A 16,600-nucleotide genomic window follows, 5' to 3' on the forward strand; every position below is an offset into this window, starting at 1 on the left:
TGGTGTTGTATAATTTTATCAAGTGTCAATTTGTTTTACAATACTTGATATCTTGATTTTGAAAGATAGCGTGAAGGCTTCTTCCTTTTATGTTGTAGGCCGTATTTATCTGTAAGTAGAAACGAAGTGTGTGAGAAGTTGCGTCTACTAGGTTTTTTGTTAGAGGTAAAAGTGTGTGTTGTACTTACTTTAGATGTTGACACTGTTGTGCATTACACGGCAGCACGTCGAGTACTGTTGCGCGTTTGTCTAGAGCTGCTGCTGCTGCTTCAAACTTCCCCTCCGCAGCCACAAGCAGCGGCTCTAGACAAACACGCAACAGTACTCGACGTGCTGCCGTGTAATGCACAACAGTGTCAACATCTAAAGTAAGTACAACACACACTCTTTTACCTCTAACAAAAAACCTAGTAGACGCAACTTCTCACACACTTCGTTTCTACTTACATTGTAATGTGTTAAGTCACAGCAGAATGAAGCGGATTTGTTTTATTACTGATACTGTTTTCAAAAGGAACGAAGACTCCCAAACACAACTTAGAAACAGCCGACAGTTTGAACTATGCTGTTCACAGTACCAAAAACTGAAGACAAACAGAAATTTAAAGTAAGACTACACAGTACAGTCAGTTTGCTTTTAATATCACTAATAGAGCCTACATGACTTCTTCGCATGTTATGGAAAGAAACTCAATTTTTAAAATAAACAGTAGCACAGTCTGTTCATATCTCACACAGAAAGCAATTTTAGACACGCGCACTAAGGATACGAACGAGAGTATAATGGTACCAATAAAATCGTTTGCAAGAAACCCGCTGCTGCAATTTTTGTTGATCATTTCATGGAAGGTTTTATAATCTAATTGTGTAAAATGGTCACTCTAATGTACAAATATTTACTGTACTTTCGTGGAGTATTGAGAGTTAAGGACACAAAAATGATCGATAGTGTTTTGCTAGCTACTTACACCAAAGAGTATAACTATTGATAACGGAAAATAATCATTGACATCTGAAAGAACTATCGCTTCATGTGCATGCTTCATACGAACGAGAGTATAATGGCACCTATAAAATCCTTTGCAGGAGACCCGCTGCTGCAATGTTTGTTGATTTTTTCGTGGAAGGTTTTATAATCTAATTGTGTAAAACTGTCACAGTAATATACAAATATTTACCGTACTTTAGTTTGTGGAATATCGAGAGTTATGCAGAAAAAAATCGATAGTTTTTTGCTAGCTTTTTTACGCTGAAATGCAGAAATACTGATAACGGAAAATAAAACGCATTAAAATCTCTTGTAATAGCGGATGGCCGGGCTGAGTGGCTCAGATGGTTAAGGCGCTGGCCTTCTAACCCCAACTTGGCAGGTTCGATCCTGGCTCAGTCCGGTGGTATTTGAAGGTGCTCAAATACGACAGCCCCGTGTCGGTAGATTTACGGGCACGTAAAAGAACTCCTGCGGGACTAAATTCCGGCACCTCGGCGTCTCCGAAGACCTTAAAAAGTAGTTAGTGGGACGTAAAACAAATAACATTATTATTATTATTATTATTATTATTATTATTAATAGCGGATGACTCAGTGAAAGGGTTTTTGTTGTAACTGAAGGCTATTGTACAGTTTAATATAGGAATTTTGAAGGGACTTTAAAAAAAAAACCCTGTCATTAAAATGGGGTTCTCGTTATATCCCATACTCGCTATAACAGACTTCTACTGTTGTTACAGTTAAACAATAGATATAAAGAAAAAGGCTACCTCATCACAGAATGATGGAAAGTTCGTAGCTTGGAAACAAACTACTCCCTAAAAATATGTATGTTACTCAGGAATGCGACAAATGGGAAATGTCTTGGAAGTAAAAAAAAGAAGATCTTATATATCCCAATGATTCAACAAAGGTTTTCATGTAGCCACAGCTCCCTGGTACATGTTCTTCTACCAAGAGCTTCAAGCAGTAAGTCCCCACACAGTATGCATCACTTCAGGCACAAGTCCTGACGTGAGGTGTAAAATCCTAAGTCAACAGTTAGGATAAGGACCAATATACATATAATTGCATTTAAACAATGAGGAGTTTGTTCCACTTCGATGGTGTGTGTTAACGTATCTCTGCGTACCTGTTACTTCAATGCCCACAGAAAGACTGTCTATCAAGGCTGGACTGATCATTTCTGATAGAAGGTGCAACATAAAACCAAACCCTGTAGATATGTCATTTCTCAACCAGAGTTATTTTTAATATGAGTGATTCCATTTTAATTTTAAAAAATAACATGGCATGTAATAGTTGTGTTTTCTACTGATTCTTTTGCAGATTGTGTTACTTAAACGTCCCTTTTTCTGGCTTAGTGTTATGATCTGTTACATTATTTTTAAACTATCCATAGATAAGCTCATAATATCGGATAATATCGATGGTGATTACTATCGATCGTTTCCCGCCTCTACCTGACAGTGAGCACCATGTGTGATCTTCTCTTACAGATCAATATCTTCTTCCTCCATATCCTACACAATCTGCCCAAGCAGAAGTTGTAATTCTCGCCTCATTCGCGAGTTTGTCATGATGTGCTCTCAAAGACCTAGACTGAAGAGCGGTGGCAGTGTAGTGCCAATTTCTCAAAAACGGTTGGATTTAGGACTTTAAAATATTGTTTCAGTCCCAAAGGGGCTTACCGAGATTTTGTTCCTTGCGTCCTGAAAAATACTGTAATGTAAGCTTTGTCTTGTCCTTGTACGACAAATTTGATTTTTGCCTATACAGTATTAACCTGTGCTATTGGGCAAAGGACATCAATCTAGGATAGAAGCTGAATTTTTAAAACCCCCGCATTCCAGATTTTGATATCACCATATCTGGCACAGCTCTGGAAAGGGTAGAGCACTTCTCCTACCTTGGAAGTATTCTCTCAACGCACTGTACCTCTGAGAAGGACGTGGAAAAAAGAATACAGGTTGCCCATGTGGCCTTTGGACGTATCTCACATCATGTATTCCAGAACAAAGATCTAGGTATCCACACGAAAATAATGGTATACCAAGCTGTTGTTATTTCTATGTTGCTCTACGGGTGTGAAATTTGGACTCTATATCACCGGGACATCAAGAAACTAGAATGCTTTCATCAACAAAAACTTAAATCCATCATTAACATCAAATGGGATGACTATGTAGCTAATATAGCATTTCTCGAGAAAAAAAAGCTAAATAAGAAGTTGTTACAATAATAAAAACCTTCTTTCCAATACAAAATAATCCTTTATATTTAGGATAAAACCATTAACAGATATTAAAATTAGGACATGTTTCGCTCATGCTTTGTACCATCAGCCAGAATAACCTAATTCAAGGTAGGTCAGAGCCCTGATCCCAGTACATATAATGTAAAAACGTCTAATAATACAATGATGAAACTAATTATAACAATTTAAAAATGATTAGTAAGAATATAGTATGTCTATTAAAACATTTAGTGACCATTAAAATAGCTTGAAGTGTAGGTGAATGATATGAAATGTTAATGATACGTTGTTGTGGATGATCATTCATATGGAACGATGAGCATAATCCTCGTACGATGGCATTAAACTGTTTATAATTGTGAACACTTTTACACAATAAAATGAACTATTGTGGACTGCTGTCTTGTTACAGATGTCTTAAAATCAACATGTGTTGGTTGAAAAACGAATTGTATAGATGGATAAAACATTGCCAGGTTAGCGTGAAACGGTTTTAAGAGATTCCCTCGTGTTATATTTCATCGTATTGTTATTCAATATATACTATCAATGATCTTCGAACAGTGGACTAAAAGATCTCATAGGTGAAAAACATGAAATAGGTGAGCCCTGAAAAAGAAAAGAGAATATGTAAGTGTCATTTGCTGGGATTTAAAATATGTCCTGCTATGGGGAAATACTGAAAGAAAAAAAAAGGCGCTTACCCTTGTGTTGGTTGAAGAGTGAATGGTCCCTTAGTTGTTTACGGAGGTTTGATGGTCAATAACTTGTTGCTCCATGTGTTGTACGTATGTGATCATAGAGGTGGGGAAGATGACGGAAGGGGAAAGGAGGGCGGGGCGCTGAGCGAGTTGTGAGCTGGGAGAGGGGATGCAGTGTGAGGAGGCGAAGTAGGAGTAGCTCCTGTTGCTACCGGTGGAATAAAAGCATGTTTGTGGTGGAAGATTTTCATGAAGTTGTTGGCATTGATACCGGAATTAGCTATTAGATTGGGTATTTGCTCAAGTACGGGACTATTAATGTCCGAGATATCATTTAAATTTCTATTTTTATTAAAATGATGGTCCAAGGAAATGTAAGCGTTTTCGTACCCAGTCATTAGACTATTTTTGTTTCCGTATTTTAGTATTTACATATCCTGAACGATCGTACTAAAAGTATGCCCCGTTTCCCTTGTATGGATACTCATGGCAGAATGTTTTCTGTGTTTTAAGGCATTATAATGTTCTAAATACCTTATTCTAAAGCTGCGGCCGGTCTGTCCGACATATGAAAAATTGCAGTGTGTGCTTCACAACGGGATTCTCAGAAAGACTGAATTTGTGGTTTTTCTACCTGAAGTTGTCAGTAAAATGTAGCGATTGAAAGCAATGTTATATAAAATACTCGGATCAACTGAAAAACCGCACATTTTCTCACTTTTAGCGAACAGTACTACGGTGTCAATCTAACAGTCCAAAGTTCCAGTGCTAGAATGTCCAGACTGCAGACAGCCGTGAACAATCCTCTGCCATTATTCCATTAAATATGCACACTGCTCATTCCAATCAGTGCCTTAGAGCAGAGATTGAATAGCTTGAATGCTATGATGAAACAGTTTGTTACGTATCAATAGTATCAGAAAATTTATGAACCAGAGGAATGGCATGCTAAAGAAGAAAGTTATCTAAATCCCCAGCTACTTCCCGCCAATATTCAGGCAGGCTGTTATTTTCAGTACGACCGGGCGAGTTGGTCATGTGGTTTGGGGCGCGCAGCTGTTAGCTTGCATCCGGGAGGTAGTGGGTTTGAAACTCACTCTCGACAGCCCCGAAGATGGTTTACCATCTTCTCCCATTTTCACACCAGGCAAATGCTTGGGCTGTAACGTAATTAAGGCCAGGGCCACTTCCTTTACACTCCTAGCCGTTTCCTATCCCATCGTCGTCGTGAGTCCTATCTGTGTGGGCGCAACGTAAAGCAAATTTTTTAAAAACTCGGTATACAGCAGTAATCCCATCTATCAGAGATAAGCGGCAACGGAGACACAAAGCATATGACAACCACCAATGGTCAATGTAATGTTGATCATTGTTATGAGCTTTCTGTATTGTAGGCCTTCACATTCAGTTTTCTTTCGACTCTGTAATATTAGGGCATCTTATAAAATGTATTATAGCATAGACTGTAGTTCCTTATTCCTCGAATTTAAATACCGATTTTCATTAAATTCAGTTAACCCATTTTCTCTTGGCGGCGTTGAAATGGACTTATCAACAAAAACCCAAATTCATGAATATCTTCATTATCATAGCTGGTACAGTAAAAGTGTATAAGACATAAATGATCGGAAATGTAATAATAGGTATATAATTTAGGTATATACTATTTGTCAATAGGACCACTAATAACACAAATATTTGATTATTCACTTTTAGGCCATCCCCTAAACTGCTATTTCTCTCAGCGTGAATAAAATTATTTATAGTTGAGATTGTAGCGACTTATTCCCCAACTTTGCATACCGATTTTCATTAATTTAGGACAAATAACATAAATATTTCAGAATTAAATTTATGCCTTCCCCTAAACTACCATTTTTCTCAGTGTGAATAAGATTATTTATGGCCTAGATTGTAGCGACTTATTCCCGCACTTTACATACATATTTTCATTAAATTTCTCTTCAGCCGTTTTCTCGTGATGTGTGTACATACAGACAGACAGACAGACAGACAGAAGTTACGGAAAAGTAAAAAGTGTATTTCCTTGTTACTATGGTCATGATCGATACAGAAATGCCATTCTTTTTGAATTTTGAGCAATGTACAGCCAAAACTCTTATTTTATATATATATATAGAAGTGTTCACAACTATAAACAGTTTAATGCCATCGTACGAGGATTATGCTCATCGTTCCGTAGGAATAATCATCCACAACAACTATCATTAACATTTCGTAGAATTCACCCACACTTCAAGCTATTTTAATGGTCACTAAATGTTTTAAGACATATTATATTCTTACTGATCATTTTTAAATTGTAGTTAGTTTTATCGTTGTATTATTATACGTTTTTACATTATATGTATTGGGATCAGGGTCCTGACCTACCTTGAATTAGGTTATTCTGGCTGATGATGCTCACAAAGCATGAGCGAAACTTGTTCTAATTTTAATATCTGTTAATGGTTTTATCCTAAATATAAGGGATTATTATGTACTGGAAAGAAGGTTTTTATTATTGTAACAACTTCTTATTCTGAATTCCAATACGGCTTTATAATGAGACTTGTAACTTGCAAAGCAAAGCTAAACGGTATCGAAGCCACCATCGTTGGTCATCGACTTAGACGGGCAGGTAATATCCATCGTATGAGTGACACCAGACGCCCTCGGCAATCCTTTATGGTGAACTCAGCACTAGCAAGAGGATTCGTGGTGCTCCTCTGAAGCAGTGTAAAGACCAACTTAAGTAGACCATGTGAAGAGTAGATATAAATCCAAATACTTGGCATACTCTCGCATTTGATCACCTTGCTGGCGTGCTACCATCTCAACTGCAGTTGCACATTTTGAGCAGTAACGTCGAAGACAGGAAGAGGAAACTATCCAGAGAAAGAAGCTATGTCAAACACTGCAACGTCCCCCATCTTCCATGGGATGAAACTTGTGTGGCCGCATGTTTTATGTAAGAATTGGTCTGATAAGCCATCAGCGCCACCTTCATCGTGTGGACTAAGGATTACGGAACTGCAGGTGAGAAACGAAAACTGGGATACGATTATTGGCCGACGAGTGCACCTCCAGGGTAGAAGATGAACCTATGTTCCTAATTTCAGTTTTCTAGGTCTTTTGGATCTGGTGATCAGTGAGTGGTATTTGGCTTTTATATACGAGGGCTATATTTTTTTTTTTCAAGGTCCGATCGGTTGTGAAATTAAAAGCACAGTCAGAATCCAATGACGCGTTGCGCAGATGTGTTGTGCAGTGTCTCTAGTATACCCGTTGACCATGTCACGTCACACTCGTCTGTTCTGGGCGCACAGTGAGCATGCAAACATGCCTAGAACAATAGAATCTCCGCCAAGTGTGAAGTGCGTGCTATTGTTCTTCATGCCAAGGGATGAAATGCAGCTGGAATTCATCAACGGATGAATAATGTGTACGATGAAACTTACATGAGTGACAGCAAAGTGCGGCAATGGTGCAGGGCAGGCAGTCTGTGAAGGAAGCGAGTATCAACTGATGATGTTGTTCAGCGAGTGGATCAGGCCTTTCGAGAAAATTGTCTGTTTACAATTTCTGTGTTGAGCGATTTGTTTCCCGGGATTTCAAGGTCAGCTCTCTATGCCATTGTGAGTGAGAGACTTCACTACCACAAACTCTGTGCGAGATGGGTTCCCAAGGTCATGCCTGACCACCACAAAACACAAAACATGTTTCTCCAGTGCTACCATGCTGAAGGAGAAGACTTTTTGAACAAAATTGTTACAGGGGATAAGACATGGTTCCATTTTGAAAATGAAGAAACAAAAGAGCAATCTAAATAGTGGATGCATTCTCATTCCCCAAGTAAACCAAACTTTCTCCATCAGAAAGTGTACAGCTACTGAGTTCTGGAACCAAAAAGAAATTTTGTTGGTGGAATTCATGGAACGTGGCATGACTATCACTGCAACCTCATATAGCTTGACTCTTCAACGTCTACGAAGGGCAATTCAGAACAAGTGAAGAGGAATATTGTCATCAGGCATTATCCTTCTTCAAGACAACGCTCGGCCACACACTGCAGCTGCAACAAAGACGTTCCGGCAGCGTTTTTTATGGGAAGTGTTTGATTACCCACCATACAGCCTGGACTTAGTTCTCTCTGATTTTAATCTACTTCCTCACATGAAATGCTGGCAAGGAGGACAGCATTTTGGCACAGATAACGAGCTGCAGACCAGCGTAGAGAAGTGGCTGAAAGCATAGGTGGCTGCCTTCTATGACGAGTGTATTGGAAAGTTGTTACCACACTACGACAAATATCTATGTCTAGAATTTTTTATTTTCACTTTGGTTTTAATTTTGCGACCGATCAGACCTCAGAAAACTGTGCCAAACTTTTACATATTCACTGAAACAAGGAAAGGCCTCTGTGTCATAAAAGTTTGAGAGCTACTATCAGAGGGGAAAGAAAAGGCAGGTGGCTGATACATTCTGGATAGATGGAATTATGTTGTACAGAAATTGTAGGTTTGCATTTGGTTGTTGTAATGTTAAGGATTTTTGGTGGTAAAGAGCTGCTTTTTGTCATTTACACAGCAGTCATCACCACCTTTGAACTGTCTCTTCCAGAACTAGCATGTAAATGGATTACACAATATTATTTTCCTTCTTGGTATTGGAATAAATCTTGTTGCTTGGTAAATTAATTCCTTCAGGTCACTAATTTTAATGGTGAGATTGCTTTGAGTTAGAACTACTAATGAAATAATGTCATCTCAGCTCGTAGGTTGGTAGCCCTGCAAATTCTTCTGTTCAGAAGCAAGTCTCGTTACATCTTTGTATCCTTTTCCAGCCATGATCTAATCTCACCTGCCCCTCAGATTATGCCCTTTGTTCCTTCCCTCAAATAACATGGTGAATCAGTTTGAATGTTGCAGTAGATGACCAGCCATCCAATTTCGTCTTTTTGAAACTGCTGTGAGCATTGTCCTCTTATAACTTACTCATGCAAGTACTTATTTATTTGTCATTCTGTAGAGAGAATGAAATATGTATCATAATACTGTATGCATGCAGACCTTGAAATAAAGCAGAATGTTGTTAACTGCTCTAACTTTTGAGTTCTTGGAGCTTCAGTTAGCATTTAAGAGGGCTTAAATACAAGAGATTTGTGTCAGTAGATTTACTGTCATATTAAAGATGCCTATCATCTTGTTTCCCTGAAACACACAATCTCAGAGCTACGCGCACCAGATCCCAACAGGCAGCTACTAAGAACGCACGGCTTCAGCACTTTACACACTTCACCTTGGTTTCTCATAACATACCAGCTTCCAGAACGCACCAAGACGCATAACTTTCATCATATTTGACTAATGCCACCAATCTTAAACATCGCGTCTACGGAAGAAAACATCCTCCATTAACATTTTTAATAACCTTAACATCTGTAGCTGCCAATAGATCTTCAGATAAACAACAGCATTACCTAATTTGCAGTGGATCATTATAATACTAATTACTTATACATCTCATATTTTTATGGATCCACTTTGTTGGAACGATATATATACAAATCCATTTATTCCAAATCAGTGTATATGCTGTACTGCACACTAACAGCACCAGTGTAATGAGTTTTTATACTAGACATGTGTGGCATACATACCACTGTTTTTGATTATATGCCCATTTTAACAATATTTTAATGTCCACATTAGCATATATTTTTATTCAATTTTAACCTCACACTAAGTTTCAATCAGAATGTAATGACTTTACAAAATGAATTTAGCCTCTAGTATGTACAAAAGCAAGATGTTGCACTTATACTTAAATCAAAAATGTTCAAGCCTGTGTTCTATTATATCATGTGACTAATCAACAGCCAATTCTGTAAATATTTGAACTTATCACTGTTAAGTTACACAAACATATCTGTGTTCCATACTATATAACTTAAAATCGAATAGTAGTAACAGTAAGGTAATATGTGTCTTTATGAACAATGCACACTAGTCATGTACTAGACACACCAAATATTAATGATCAGCCTAAACTAGTCTAACTTTTACTATGTGATGTTTTTATGAACAATTTACAATTGTCAACTGAGGATGACCCCATAGGGGTCGAAACTAGTCTTGAATATTTGTAATGTAAAATAAACTCGTATTGATAAGGTGGAGAATTGTATATATATTGTTTTCCCTGAAACAGTCGAGATTGTCCAGAAAATATCCACTTAATGCACAATTTGAGATTCTGAGAAATCTGAGATAATTACATATCTTTTTACCCATGAGGAATAGAAGACAAATCATTGTTCAGTCTTTCCATCCATTTCATAGCTAGGGAATACTTAGTTATTGTGTTCAGCAGATTTGCAGGGGAGTTTCTATAACAATATTTATTTATTTATTTATTTATTTATTTATTTATTTATTTATTTAATTAATTATTACCGGGCGAGTTGGCCGTGCGCGTAGAGGCGCGTGGCTGTGAGCTTGCATCCGGGAGATAGTAGGTTCGAATCCCACTATCGGCAGCCCTGAAAATGGTTTTCCATGGTTTCCCATTTTCACACCAGGCAAATGCTGGGGCTGTACCTTAATTAAGGCCACGGCCGCTTCCTTCCAACTCCTAGGCCTTTCCTATCCCATCGTTGCCATTAGACCTATCTGTGTCGGCGCGACGTAAAGCCCCTAGCAAAAAAAAAATTTATTTATTTATTTATTTATTTATTTATTTATTTATTTATTTATTTATTTATTTATTTATTTATTTATTTATTTATTTATTTATTTATTTATTTATTTATTCTTCTGAAAGCGGTGAAGGTAGGCGCTCTTGGTAACATGAGTGCATATCGCAAATTTCATTTTGAACACAAAATACCAACTATTCTTTACATTTTAGGTGGTATTGTACACATAGATCATCTGTGTAACACCACTGTCTTCTTATAAAATCTGACGAGGGGAGATCACAATGTCTGCATCATCGATTTTGTTCAAACTTTGTAGGTTGGTAGTACTACATATAAAAAACACACTGGCAAAGTAGTAGCGCTCAACTCTCAAAAATTTTCGAAAAAGCAATTTTGAAAATGTTGAAGAAAGTTACGAAAGGTGTAGCATGCCAGGTACCATCAAGCGAGAGACTGTGGTGTGGTGGTCAAGTGTTTAATGTTCTCTGCTTCACTTATGAAGGTGGCGAGTTTGAGTCTGTCTACACGCTCTTTTTTCTTCTGACATTTCCTGATCCCCCTTTTCCTCATGTTGCAAATGAGAGCAGCAGTTATTCATTGTCTGACCACGTTGTGTCGTGTAACGGTTGTGTGCGATGTAACCAGACATGCTCATCGTAAATTCGATCGGCATGGAGATCTCGCATGTTGAAGTATGTTTGAACAAAAGTGTTTTTGAATGTGAAGTTACGTAAAGTGCAGATGAGTTCCCGGGAGAGCAAGCAACAAATAAACAGTTGAAAGGGGCCATGGCTTGCGTCGAGCACCTTATTTATATAAATCGCTTTCTGGATCCCAGCGACTCTGTAGAGATTACAGAAGAGGCCGAATTAATGGGAAAGAAAATTTTAAAATCTATTTTGACAATAATAGAAGAAAATAAATTTGTATTAGATGAAGAAGTATTCACCTGCGATGGTAGTGACGACCAAGGTGCTTTTGAAGAAAAGAGTAATTCTAGAGACAAGTACTACGAGCCCGAGGAAAAAAAAAGGGAAACTTTTGGAATATATTCCTGTAGATTACAAGTTAAATGTTGTAAACATGGCTAGAACACACCCTAAATGGAGTTTGCAGACATTACACAGAAGAGGCTGCTCGCAGCTGAATCTAATATGGGATTTGGCTAAACGGGAAGATGTCAAAAAGGGCGGAACATTGAGGAGCAAATTTAAAACCATCAACGAGTGGACTTACAATCGCTTTAAAGAGGCATGTGAGAGCAAACAACGAGTCACGATGTGTAAGTTGCAAGAGTGGGCACTTGCTGCGGTGGCCCAGTTTGAAGGATTTGAATTCAGGGCTTCAAATTCATAGGTAAAGAAATTTTTAAAAAAGATACAAAATCTGCCAAAGAAAATTTACCAGATACACTTCCAGAAATGACTCCTTGAAGATGGAAGATGTTTTGGCTTCTGCAGCAAACTTTTGGATGCAGGCTCATGCACTGATCCCAAGTTTTGACAGTACACACGTCATAAATAACGATCAAACAGGTAACTTTTATATATGAATACACAAGTCCACTTTAACCGTACAATATAGCAAATGGAAAATTATATTTACTTTTTTCTATTTCAGGCTGTCAATATCAGTCTACAATTGACAGAACATTGGATATCTAAGGTTCAAAGGCTGTGTTTGTCAACCAAAAAAAACATGAACAAAGTCACTCATTCGTACAAGGCCCAGTACATTCTCGCAATGTCAGGAGAGTTGTTCCTTCTAGTTTTTGTTTGTTTGCAAGAGCCAAAGGCTCTTTCATACCCGTAGTTAAAAATCAATTGTTGAGTTTCTCAAAAAAATACCCTAATGTAGTAATTTTCTGCTCAAAATCGGGAAAGCTGTTGACACACTTGTACAAAGAGAACCTTAAAATGTTGAAGCGATGTATTGGAGAAAAGTGATTTCTTTTGTTTGTGGACTCATGGGAAGGACAAACCAATCCCACTATTTATGACAAGATATTTCAAGATGCTGAAGGGTCACCAACCTGCACTCTAAATATTATCCCCTCCCAAGTGCACTCTGTTAGTTCAACCCTGTGTTATCTATATTTATAGACATGTTAAGCATGCATCTTGTATCCAAAATGCATCTTGTTTCATTGCAAAAAAACGCAAGATTAACTCCCGCAAAGATTGTATAAGAATTTACTCCGTAGTCCATCATCAGCTTTCTACTCCCATTTTTAGAAACAGGTTGTTATACCCATGGTATGCCGCGAAATTGACCGATACACGAGAAATTTTCCTAATGTTAACCAAGTATGTTTCCCACAAGATCTTTTGAAGAATCCATGCAGTTGTAAAAATTCTGCATTTATCATTTGTGCGAGATGCCACAAGTTTCACCCTGGATCATGCACAGACTCTTAAAAAGCACTTGTAAATGAAAGTTACTGTCTAGTTTTAACAGTGAACAATTTATGTTGTTCAAAAATGATTTTGATAGTAGCAATGTGAGCTAGGCTAGCGTTAATTTATATATTTTGAAAACTTGACAATTGCCTTTTCGGTCCAAGATATAAAGGAAAAGTGTAAAACTAACACTTGTATTGTGACTTCAATTATTATGCGCCCCCTCCCCTCAAAAAGAAATTATACGACAGATTTAAAAAATAATAATTTGTTCAATTGTGGCTTGCAATAATAAAAATAATATGGCGGAGCACTGTAAAACTCAGAAAGGGTGAAGAGAAAAAGGGGAGGGGGGTGAAATCTGGTAGCAGCAGGACTCAAACTCGCCATCTTCATAACTGAAGTGGAAAACCTTAACCACTCGACCACCGTCTCTCGTTTGTTGGTACCTGGCATGCTAAACATAATTCAAGATGTGAGATCTCCATGCCGATCAAACTTACGATGAGCATGTCTGGTTAAATCATACACAACCGTTGCACGACACAACGCAGTCATGCAGTGACTAATTGCTGCTCTCATTTGCAACATGAGAAAAAAGGGTATCAGGAAATGTCAGAAGAAAAAAAAAGCATGTTGATACGAGCGTGACTCGAACTCGCCACCTTCATAACTGAAGCGGAGAACCTTAAGCACTCGACCACTGCGCCACAGTCCCTTGCTTGATGGTACCTGGCGTGCTAAACCTCTCGTAACTTTTTTACATTTAAAAAATCTTTTTTCGAAATTTTTTTAGAGTTGCGTGCTACTACTTTGCCAGCATGTTTTTGTGATGTAACAACCTACAAAGTTTGAACAAAATCGGTGATGCGGACATCGTGACCTCCCCTTGTGAGTGCTACCCTGAAAATGGTTCATAAGCAGGATCAAGAAGTTCATCCTCTGAAGACACTGTCATTCCAGCTACACAACTTGATGGTAATACTTCAAATCAAATGCAGATCAGTAGTGATTGATTGATCAAGATTTTCCCTTCATGAATCCCCCAAGCGTTTGCCCAACAACAGCTTCACAGCCTAGACTTGCTTCTGAAATACAAATTCTAGCAGGGGTTCTCTTATGTAATAGAGCTGTATATGTCCTTTCATACTTTCAAATTTTGGGGGGCATGTTTACTTCCTTACTTTCTACCCCGACAAGAATAGATCCCCTTTCTTGTGTGAAGAATATTTGTTTTGTTTTTTGATATCTGGAAATGCAAAACGAACTTTTCATTACTTCATTGTTCGCTGTCCTCCTTTCACAAGGAAACCATTCCTTCCTCATCTCTCGATCTGTTCCAGTTGCTGTAAGTATGTCCAATGGCAGGGGCTAATCCGGAAAGTTGTACAGTGTTACCTAGCAACCATGCAAGCTATGTCTTATGGCTGGTTGCCATCTGAAATTAGCAGCCGTAGATGGATGGCCATGACTGGGAGACATATTTATGATAATTTGATTTTCACAAAGGGAAAAGTGCTTTTTTTCTCTCTTCCTGCTCTGCTTTCCTACTGGTTTTGAAAGGTTAATTTTGATCCAGAGTTTTCAATCTGCCTCTGTGCATTAAGTAGGTGTTGCAACAGAACATGCATTTCACTGACTTCTTGAATGGGAAAAAATGTTTTTTGATATAGACAGTTGCTGCATTTAGTAATGTTCTGGAGGACAATTTGCCATCCATAACTCAACTTGACTTAAAACTGCATTAACCTCTTAACTTAAAAGCCCAAGATATCTCAAATTTTAAATTTTTATGAAGAACGCCTTTTACAGGATTAATGTCCAGCTCCATGGCTAAATGGTTAGTGTGCTGGCCTTTGGTCCAGAGGGTCCCGGGTTCAATTCCCCAGCCAGGTCGGAGATTTTAATCTTAAATGGTTAATTCCCATGGCTCAGGACTGGGTGTTTGTGCTGTCCCAACATCGCTGCAACTCACACACCACACACAACACTATCCTCCACCACAATAACACGCAGTTACCTACACATGGCAGATGCCGCCCAACCTCATCAGAGGGTCTGCCTTACAAGGCCCGCACCCAGCTGGAAATAGCCACACAAAATTATTACAGGTATTATGCTTATTTTTGACAACAGGCTTTTAATATACAGTAGAATCTTTAAAGAGAGAGAGTGTGAGTGAGAGAGAGAGAAAGAGAGAGAGAGAGAGAGAGGGAGGGGGGGAGAGAGAAAGAGTGCGTGCATGTGTGTATGGACAAGTTCTGTTATCGTTCTTTTAATGTCACCATGATGATAACGTGTTCCAGTTCTGAGCAGTCCCGGCAGTTCATCACCAGGTGCTCCTGCTCCACCAGCTCCCCCAGGCCATCATCGGACATCATCTGCTCCTCCGGCACCTCAGCCCCCTCCTATGGCACTTGCCCCCACCACATCTTCTCCTCAGTCAGGTCCACCTCCAGCCCCACCAGCTCCTCCAGCTCCTCCATGCCCACCTTGGCTGGGCCCACCTCCACAACCTCAAGGACCTCCACCTCCTCCTTTTGGAGCTCCACCTCCCCCACCTCCTCCTCCTGCCCCCAACATGCCTCGGTCCTCCAGCTCTGATGGTCAGGATCAAACAACCTCCCTTGCAGCTCAGCTTCAGAGTGCCAAGCTGCGTCGTTCAAGTAAGGTATGATATTACAGGAGAGAAACGTATTTTCTTTTCCTGTTCAACTTTTTCTCTGATGTCTATTGCGTGATTAATAGAATACTGAGTTGGGAATAACTTTTATAACTCAGCAGTGGCAGTTTTATACCACTAAGTATTTACTCCATTTTTATTATACAATTAAAGAAACTGGGCCTCAATTGTTTCGATCATGTCCCCAATCAGGATCTTGAGAAGACCTTTGGGTAATGTTGATTGCTGATAAAATGCTCGAGGCTCGACTTTGATGGTATGGGCACTTCTTGTGCAGTAATGACAATTCAGTTATGAATACAGCACTGGATCTGAGCCTCCCGGGACACCAAACACAATAAAGACCCAAGAATTGATTGCTTGATGCACTGCGAGAAGACATGACTATAAATGTCTCCCCAAATGACGCACGCAATCATGCAAAGTGGAGAGCTAAGTGAAAGAAAGTGGAACCTGCACTAAAGAAGGATAATTTAGGTTCATTATAATGTTTCAAATCAATAAATGCTCAGTATTTTCAGTGTATCTCACCTAACCTTATTCTTCATATGTTAACCACTGTCGTATGCACGCCACCCTAATTACAACCTAACTCTTGTAAAAACCTTCTATTATTATGTTGTAATATATTTTAATTATCTTTTATTAAATGCTGAGTACGACTATACCCTGTAAATATGTATTGTACATTTGTATAACCTCAAATACGTGTTGTGAATACGTCTAACCTCAAAATCTGTGTAGTCGAAAACTGGAGGAATTTCTGTAATAATCATATACAGTGGAACCTTTATTCTCCGTTTATGGAGGCACCACGGAAAAAAAAAAAAAGAGAGAGAGAGAGAGAAGTACAACACCGGAAAACGG

At 38.6% G+C, this 16,600-nt stretch overlaps 1 protein-coding gene across 1 annotated transcript in view; it reads left to right on the plus strand.

Moving 5' to 3' along the window:
* The window catches only part of ena (enabled), a 393,478-nt gene that overhangs the window by 288,773 nt on the left and 88,105 nt on the right, over nucleotides 1-16,600 (plus strand). Inside the window, exon 8 of the mRNA XM_067151741.2 lies at nucleotides 15,357-15,721. Within this exon, the coding sequence (XP_067007842.2) occupies nucleotides 15,357-15,721 (365 nt within the window). The remainder of the gene's footprint in view (nucleotides 1-15,356; nucleotides 15,722-16,600) is intronic.

This window comes from Anabrus simplex, chromosome 7 (assembly GCF_040414725.1).
Source record: "Anabrus simplex isolate iqAnaSimp1 chromosome 7, ASM4041472v1, whole genome shotgun sequence".
Classification (NCBI taxonomy): domain Eukaryota; kingdom Metazoa; phylum Arthropoda; class Insecta; order Orthoptera; family Tettigoniidae; genus Anabrus; species Anabrus simplex.